The sequence below is a fragment of the Nyctereutes procyonoides genome, unplaced genomic scaffold, assembly GCF_905146905.1.
Source record: "Nyctereutes procyonoides isolate TBG_1078 unplaced genomic scaffold, NYPRO_anot_genome, whole genome shotgun sequence".
NCBI lineage: Eukaryota > Metazoa > Chordata > Mammalia > Carnivora > Canidae > Nyctereutes > Nyctereutes procyonoides.
Window position 1 is genome coordinate 51,292,008 of NW_026575133.1, and position 8,815 is coordinate 51,300,822.

Genomic DNA, 8,815 nt, shown 5'->3' on the forward strand with positions numbered 1-8,815 from the left:
CCCAGACCGAGCTCAGGAAATAAGTCAAGGCAGCATCTGAAGCCTTTGCAGAGGTGAGAGGAAGACCTGGTATGGAAACTAAAATTCTTCTGCTTTTCCTCTCAGACTTTTGATGGGGTAGTCTGTCTGGGAAAGTTTGCAGGAAGGCCAAATCTATGACTAAACTAGGAGCTCTTCGTATCCTGGGACTATCATTCCGGCCCTTTTCTTGGGCAGTAAATAACTCTTGGCTTTGAAAAACAAGCCCTGGTGACACATGCGTGATGGCTGTGGGAGAAACAGAGTCTGGACGTCTCAGTGGAGACCTCGGTGCTTCTAAGCCTTGTCTGACCCTTTCGACTTGGATTTCCTCATTGCGAAGAATGGTGGTGACTCTGGCCCTGAGAACAACCAAGGGAAGGATCCCATGTCTCACAGTGAATTCCAGAGTGCTCCACTGAGGCCCCAGTATCGGGGAGATGCACCCCCATGGCAGCTGGGAATATTGATGCTAAAGACTCACGCTGCGTCTCTCAGTGGCCAGAAAGGAGCTGCCTTGTCCAGATTACTCCACTTTCAGGAAGTGTCTTGATGCTGGGAAACAAGTGCCCACCCTCTTTCCTCAATCTGGGACACATCGGCTTTGGAGCTTCTTAAAAAGTATTGGGTGAGGGGCGTCTGGGTGGCTCAGTCAGTTGAGTCTGCAACTCTCAGTGTGGCCCAAGTCATGATCTCAGGGTCATGAGATCTAGCTGCGCATGTGGCTCTGAGCTCAGCGAGCAGACTGCCCGGGATCCTCTCCTTCTCCCTCCCCCCTGCCCCTCCCCTGTCTCACACATGCACAAGCATGCACGCTTTCTCTCTCTTTCTCTCTCTCTCCTAAATAAAAAAATAAATAAATAAATAAATAAATAAATAAATAAATAAATAAATACAATCTTTAAAAGGAAAAAGAAGTACTGGGTGAGGCCTCAGTCACACCAGCATTGCAAGCATTGGGGGGCAGCTTCCTCACTCTGCCTTCCTCACTTCCTCTTGGGTGTATTCCTCAGTGCATTCTCAATAAACTTTGTGCCTGCAACTCTCCATCACGGGGCACCCAAGCTAAGTGACTTCCTCTTCACCAGTCCCTCAGAGGCCAGCTTTAAGATGTGTAGTATGAACAGCACCCTGGAAAGAGGACTTACTCTGTAGTTGGAAGGAATACATTTTAGTCAGCTGTGGAGAGATCTCTTAACGTTCGTTTCTGGTTCTGGCAGCTCTGGCCTTCCTGGGGAGGACGAGTGGGACCACCGGTGACAAAGCTGGTGATGCTAACAATTTGCACCTGAGGTAACTTGAGAGAGAGAGATCGCCAAGGAATTCCAGATACCAAAACATGAGGCATGCTCCGGAGAGTTGCTGGAAGCAGATGGGTGTGAGATTAGCAGATATTGAAGGAAAGTTGGAAAAGTGACAAAGAAGAGGAGGCAAAGAACTTTCTCCAGAGATGAGAGATTTTTGTTTAATTTCCTGGATTAGTTACTTTTAATGGTTAAAAAAAAAAATCCACATCTGTTAATTTACTGCAAGAGCCTTTGTAATTTGAGTGCTAATGGCCTTCCAGGGGAGGGGAGTCTGGCTATGGATTTGCGCAAAGAGTTAAATCTCATGATGCCAACATGCTAGGGGAGGCCCCACCTGTGTGTACAATGTACTTAAGGGATTAGAGCAAACTTTGAAATTATGATATGTTTTACCTAGAGTAAGCACCTTACTCGTTAAGCTTCTATTTCCTTGAAGGAGGCATTGCGGGGAGAAAACCGTCAATTCTCTCAGGTAATCAGGTGCATGAGACACTCTGCTTGTGGGATATAATGAAGGTTTAAGTGCAGGCAGATGAAGGATGTGTTATCCGTATATTTTATTTTAAACCTACTTTCAATACTTGGCGAATCCAATTCAGAGGTGTTGCTTCCAAGAGGTCTGCCCTGAATGAAGGTGACATTTCCAGGGAGGTGCATGTACCAGAGAGCCAGGGGAGGGTTGCAAAGTAGGAACGGTTGGTGGGAGGTGAAAGGGAAAATTTATTTTATTTAAAAATTTTTGTTAAAATATTTGAGACAGAGAGAGAGAGGGAGAGAAAGAGAGAGAGAGTGCTAGTGAGTGGGAGGAGGGGCAGAGGGAGAGAATTTTCAAGCAGACTCCCTCCTGAGCGAGGAGTCAGACTCAGCTGATCCCAGGACCCTGAGATGTGACCTGAGCAGAAACCAAGAGCCAGCCGCTTAACCAACTGAGCCACCCAGATGCCCCTGAAAGGGGAATTTAAAAGTACTGCTGTGCTCTCCATGGTTCCTTCGGGGTCTTCCAGAAATACATGTAAATATTCTCTATTTAAACAGTAGAGATGGAGCAGGTGATTTTTAAATGGAAGGCAAATATTTCTTTCCCTTCCACAGATTTGCCAGGAATGGGTGTGTGTGTGTGTGTGTGTGTGTGTGTGTGTGTGTGTGTGTGCAGTGCATTTACAAAAGAATGACCACCATTTGCCACTGGCTAAGCCACTGCTTTTGATTATGTGGTCTCCTTAGATTTGTCAGGCAGGCTGAGTGAGGGAGAACAAGGTAAGCAGAAACATGTAAGCTCAAAAGCATGCAGCCTTTAGGAACAGAAGCCCACACGCAAATACGCCTAATAAAGTCACAGGACTTTATGTTAAAAACATTCATAGATTGCAAAAAAATACTTAGAAAAATAAAGTTGGGTTGAGGTACTCTTACTACTTCAGTACTTCAAGTCCCAGGCTTTCATGCTAGAGACCGGACCAGGGTTTGTTAGGCAGGTGGAGAATCCAAACTAGCTCACTGAAGGGAAGCAGGCTGTCTGGGGGTGAAGTGGTCAGGGGGGCCCTCTAGTTCCCCTATCAGGTACCCATACACGAGTTCTGCAAGTGCTGTTCTACCGGCGAGTATCCAGCTCCAATGGAGGAAGAGCCAGATGGGCTCATAGACCAAATACTTTTAAACAAAGACTTTTTTTTTTCAATACAATACACATCACAGTAAAATGTTTAATACTTGCAGAATTGCAGGGGGAAAGACTGAAACTGGAGGGGGGGGCATGGAGGGTCCCAAGCAGGGAGTGGGTGCCAAATGTTTCTCTTTAAAGCCCAGTGAACAGGAGCCAGCCATCTAGGCCAGTCTGCCGTCTACACCCCCTGGTACTTATCAGCAGCCGAGCGTTTAACAGTATTTCAATACGGAGCCGAAATGGTAGAAAACAGGGTGAAACGGGCCAACTTTCTATCAACTCTGGCAGTTTTGCCACCAAGAGTAAATCGGCCCTTTTAATAGGAGGAAATTGAATGGTTTCTCACTAAACAGAATTAAGTAGTGGGATCAAGAGCTTTCCAGGCCTCAGGGTACCTCATTAGTAACTGGCTTCTTTTACTCTGATGTCTCCATTCTGCCAGGTCACCTTAGACAATCCGGTAAAAACAAGCATGGCCAGATTTCTCCTTTGCCCTCTTCTCCTTGTCGCTGAAGTCACCAGGGGACTCACTTGGGGGACTCATTTTTTATAGGCATTAAATACAGTTTCCGACGTATTTGGACAGTTTCATTGTTTGGTGAGGGAGGCCACCATAATGCTATGTTTTGAAAACTGTTTCCTTTTCCCTAGCCCCTTCTGGAAAAGTGCTGTCCCCCCCCCCCCCCCCAGCCTGCAGCCAGGGACCCAGCTCCCTGAGCTCGGCCTGGCTTTTCTCCACGCCCTGCCCATGACCCCTGCGTTTCCACCGGACAGCTCAACCGTGCCTGACCCTTCATTTTGTACTGTGTTCTCCCCGTGTGTGAAAGCCCGGTACCTCTTAACTCCCCTGCCTGCGGGGATCCCAGAGGGTTGTCAGACTTTGAACCAGAACAACAGAGCCACCAGAAAGTCTTATAAAAGCAGCGGTGACCTTTTAGAGCTCTCAAGTCTTTAAATAGGATTTGGGATTTAATGTATGGTTTTAAAGAAAAAATAAGAATTGCTAGTTTTTTTAAAAAAAAATGTGTCTTTTAGCCAATTTGGAATCCTCCCCCCACCCTACTTTTTTTCCCTTTTTAACCCCAAGAGAGATAAAGCTTTGGGGGGGGGGAGACCAGATCGCAGGCTAAATAAGGAAGGTGTATGTGAGGTGTGCAGCCAGCCTAAATGTCTGGACTGAAAAGAAGCCCATCAGTGGGTGACTGTTGCGGAAAATGAACAAAAAATAAAAGGAGGGAAAGGCAGGAGCTTACAGGAAAGAAGTATGTGACCTGTCATGGTGTAATATGAATTACAGCCTGAAAACTCCAGGAAACTACTCACTCCAATTCTCAGGTCTAGGGCAAAAAAGGTCCAGAGGAGGTGTTTTTACCTTTATTAACAAAAAAATGTAATTACCCTCCCACCCCACACACACACACAAAACAAGCCAACAAGCCGCAGTGCAGAGACTTCTCTTCAGGCCGTTGTTTCAGACATGTGGAGAGTCTTCTGGCCCACCCCTTGCAGTACATTTCTGTTTATACAGCTTGTCCTAAAACCAGAGTGAATGCTTCTTGTTCTACTCGGGCCACCCTGTAAATACTTAGGTTGGCGTGTTATTTAAAAAGGAATAAGAAGAAGCTTATATTTTCATCTCCTCCTCCCCATCTCCGTATCCCATGCCAGTCTGTGCTGAGCATGGCAGGTGTCTCCCTCTCTCTTACAGGGACAGAGAGGAACCTTGATCGTAATCCAAGGCCAACAAGAGGTTTTTGAACTTAAGTGTAATTCAGGAGGTGACACCCTTGTCTCGGATGTCCTTTTTCCCTTCAGGTTTGCACTTTCAGGGCTGATGCTCGGTTATACAAGAAGATGGGGTTGAAACCCCAATCAGAAGCAGACAGCTCATATAAAATCATAAGAAGTGCTAGAAACAGCACTTGATTTCAAGGAGGTCCCTAAGAGCAAAAAACATCCCACATTTGTGTGTTGGGAGAACCATTTGGATATTATTCGCGGTCCCCCATCTTTCACTGGCCCATCACTGAGGGCTCTGGGATGCCCATGCAAACCTCCAACCACCTCAGGACACACACCTCTTGTAGACCTCTTCAGTCCTCCCTGAGCTTGGCCCCTTTTGCCTTCGAGAGACGCAACCTGGGGAAGGCTGTGTTTGATCACTCATGATTGTCATCTGAGCCAGCATTACCAGAAAGCTGGGTTCCAGCCTCCCAAGCAGTACAGGTAGGGGTAGTAAGGGTAGCTGTTATGCATGGAGATGAGGGAGGCCTGGGGTAAGCCCTCCTCTTTCAGAGCAGGCAGGGAGGAGTGCTTCTCCAGGTCTCCCAGGTCCGAGGTGAGCTGCTTTCGCTTGGTCTTATAGCGTCTGTTCTGGAACCATATTTTCACTTGGGTCTCCGTAAGCTTGAGGTTCTTGGCCAGGTGAGCCCTTTCAGGGGCTGACAGGTACTTCTGGTGGCTGAACTTCCTCTCTAATTCAATGACCTGAGTGTGCGAGAAGGCAGCACGGGAGCGCTTCTGTGGCTGCTTCGAGGTTTGCGGAAGGCTTGGTAAGGAGCCTGCACTGTTTTCACAGTCCAACAGATAAGTCTCAAAGTGTCTATCTGGAAAGGAGAAGGGAGAAGGAGGGATGGGAAGGAAAAGGTTACATGTTAGAGGGAAGAGAACAGAATTCAATCCACCCTTATCTCTTTGGTGAGTGAACAAACAGCCCACTGTCATCTTGGATACATTTCACTTTTTTCACATGACTAAGGAACTCTCCTGAGTGGGGAGTGAGTGAATATGTATATTATGTATTATTTTCTAACAGTCATCAAGAACCCAAAGTCAGAAGCGGCTAGTGGTAGATAGAGCTTCCTGCCATGCCGTCCAGGAGAACTGAACAGGGTCCTGGATGTGTGCATTGATTGCGAAGCGATGGAAGAAGCAAGCAAGGCAGGGAAGACGCGAATCAGACAGCTGGGAATGCAAGACACAAAGGCATCATCAGTGCTGACTTTCCGCGGCAGAGGGTTTGTGCTTTAGGAGTCTGCGCTATAGGACGGGTGATGGGGGCTATGGGCAAGTTCATTTTCTGGCTTTGGTCCCCCTTTTTCTAAACAGGCCGCTATGATGCCTCATCCAAAGTGACAGGCAAGGAAATAAGCCTACTCTAAAATGTTCTAACGGGGCGCCTGGGTGGCTCAGCGGTTGAGCATCTGCCTTCGGCTGAGGTCGTGATCCCGGGGTCCTGGGATCGAGTCCCCGCATCAGGCTCCCTGCGTGGAGCCTGCTTCCCTCTCTGCCTATGTCTCTGCCTCTCTCTCTCTCTCTCCCTTTCTAGATCTCTCATGAATACATAAATACATTCTTTAAAAAACAAACAAACAAAAAATAAGTGTTCTAACGGTGTCCTATTTCCCAAAGGCCGGAGGGACCTTGCAAATTTAGCTCTTCACCGCCGGTGGAATTGGGAGGCAAAGGGGGTCTCGGCTGGCCAAAGCCCCATCGGTTACTTGTAGGGTGCACTTGTAGCTGCCGAGAGGGAGCGCAGGGCGGGCGCGCGTCGAGGGTCGCACGGCGGCCGGGCGCGGGCGGCGGCGTCTCCAGCTGGTTCGCGGGGGCTGGGGACGGAGCAGAGGGTACAAGTCCCGCGCCGCGCTGATGGCGGGAGGCGGGGAGGTGCCGGCCGGCGGCCGCGGGGCCCGCATCCCTGCAGCCGGAGCTCCGCGAGGCCTGCGTCCGGCCGCCCCCGCCCCCGCCCCGCGGGCGCCCCGGGCCGCCCCAGCCCCGCCGGCTCACCTGGCTCGCCCTCCGCGGGCGCGTCGGCCTCCCGCGGGGCGCGGGGCCGGGCGCTCCACTCGTGCCCGGGCGCGCCGGCGCCGGCGCCGCCTGCCCCCCGCCCGGGCTCCGGCTGCGCCTCTCGCCGCGGGTCCGGCGGGCGCGGGGGCTGCGGGCTGCTCGCGTGGTCTCCGCGCCGCTCCGCGCCGTCGCGCAGGATGTCCTGGATGAGGAAGGAGGTGAGCGGCTTGGGCTGGGGGGCCGCCCCCGCCGCCCTGGGCCGCGGCTCCGGAGCCCTGAGCATCCCGGCGTCTGCGGCGTCCGCGGCGGCCGCACCACTTTCACTTTCCGCCGCCCGCGCGCACTTATAGCCCCGGGGGAGCGCGCCGCGCCGCCTCCCGATTGGCCGCCGGGCCCGGAGCGCGCCGCTGATTGGCCGCCGGGCGCTCCAGGTGAGGGGGGCGGGAGCGCGAGTACCCCCCGCGGTCTCCCTCACCTCTTCCCCAGACGATTCCTCCCCAAATTCCTGCTCCGACCCGCAACGGAAGTTTAGACCCTCGGGGGAAGGATGATGCAGGAGAGAGATGTTCCATTTAGATCGTTCAAGCGCCTTTGCTGACAAAGGCTGGGGAAGTCACTCCCGATTCCAGTTTACAGATGCGAATTCTGGGGGCCCGTGACAAAGAAAATCTGATAGCACACCTCGGTCTACTAAGGCTGGCTGGCTTGCTTGCTCTCTTAAAAAAAAAAAAAAGATTGTATTTATGTATATTCATGAGAGACACACACACACACACACACAGAGGCAGAGACACAGGCAGAGGGAGAAGCAGGCTCCCTGCAGGGAACCCGATGCGGGACTCGATCCCGGGACCCCGGGATCAGGACCTGAGCCAAAGGCAGACGCTCAACCACTAAAGCCACCCAGGTGGCCCCTACTAAGGCGTTTAAGGACACAGGACAACCAAGTGCTGCTCCTAATCCCAGGCTAGATTCTGTGCTGGAGGTCATGGAAGCCACTGATAAAAGTGGAATAAGAAGGATGGATTAAAGTTTTGAATCAGTGTTAAATTTACTAAAGTTAACAGTACTCAGTACTGTGATCATATAAGACAATGTTCTTAGGAAATACACATTCAAGTACTTAGGGGCAGAGGCTCACGATGGATGAACCTTACCCCTCACATGATTCCAAAACAATGATACAGATTGAGAGATAGATCCCATATGATAAAATGAACAGGTTAAATATTAACAGTTGGTGAATCTGGTATGCTGGTGTTCTTTTGAACTATTTTTATATATGCAGCTTTTCTGTACCTGGTCTAAGGCGACTTGCATTCCACTGGAAACTTCAAAAGGGTGTCATGTTGTGTGTCTGGGGAAGAGAGAGAGGGTGTTTGTTATTATGGCTAAAACAACCGCCAAAAAGAACCGCCCTGTACAATGGGAAGGCCTTTGACAAAAGTGATTTTCTTCTCTCATTTTTTATGTCAAATTTTTTTTTCTAGATTCACAAGGGTTTTGCAAAATTAGTACCCCCCAATGATGACATATTACCTAACTGCAGTACAATATGAAAACCAAGAACCTGACATCAATACATTACTGTAGTATAGTTAACTATGCTACAGACTTTATTTTCATCATTTTAAAAAACCTGCATTCATTTATGTGTGTGTGTGTGTAGCTCTATGCTGTTTTTATCACATGTATAGATTCTTGTAATGCCACAATCAAGACACAAAATTGTTCTGTCACAGCAAAAGAACTTCCTGTGCTCTCTCTTTGTATTTATGTATCCAAGCCCCTTCTCTCCATATCTGACCCCTGGCAACCACTAGTCCGTTCTTCATCTCTGTAGGTTTACCATTCAAAGAATGTTACATAAGTGGAATCAAACATCATATGGTATTAACCTTTCGGAATTGGCTTTTTTATCATTGGGATTGGCTTTTTCCACTTAGATTGTTGCATATATTAATAGTTAATACTCTTGGGACGACTGAGTGGCTCAGTGGTTTAGTGTCTACCTTCAGCTCAGGGCGTGATCCCGGGGTCT

The 8,815-nt window shown here is 49.5% G+C and overlaps 1 protein-coding gene across 1 annotated transcript; it reads right to left on the reverse strand.

Annotated features, from left to right (window-relative positions):
- Nucleotides 1-4,645: 4,645 nt before the first annotated feature.
- On the reverse strand, nucleotides 4,646-7,057 carry NKX3-1 (NK3 homeobox 1). The gene is made up of 2 exons (XM_055300362.1): nucleotides 6,775-7,057; nucleotides 4,646-5,594 (listed from the first exon to the last, which is right to left on the reverse strand). The coding sequence occupies exons 1-2, from the start codon at nucleotides 7,055-7,057 to the stop codon at nucleotides 5,176-5,178; spliced, it is 702 nt and encodes a 233-aa protein (XP_055156337.1). The 3' UTR covers nucleotides 4,646-5,175.
- Between the last annotated feature and the right edge of the window lie 1,758 nt (nucleotides 7,058-8,815).

Bases quoted from the DNA above. Each gene is read 5' to 3' on its own strand.
- NKX3-1 (XM_055300362.1), bottom strand. From the start codon at position 7,057: ATGCTCAGGGCTCCGGAGCCGCGGCCCAGGGCGGCGGGGGCGGCCCCC. The intron at 5,595-6,774 runs GTGAGCCGGCGG...TCTCCTTTCCAG, and splicing joins GCCCGCGGAGGGCGAGCCAG to ATAGACACTTTGAGACTTAT.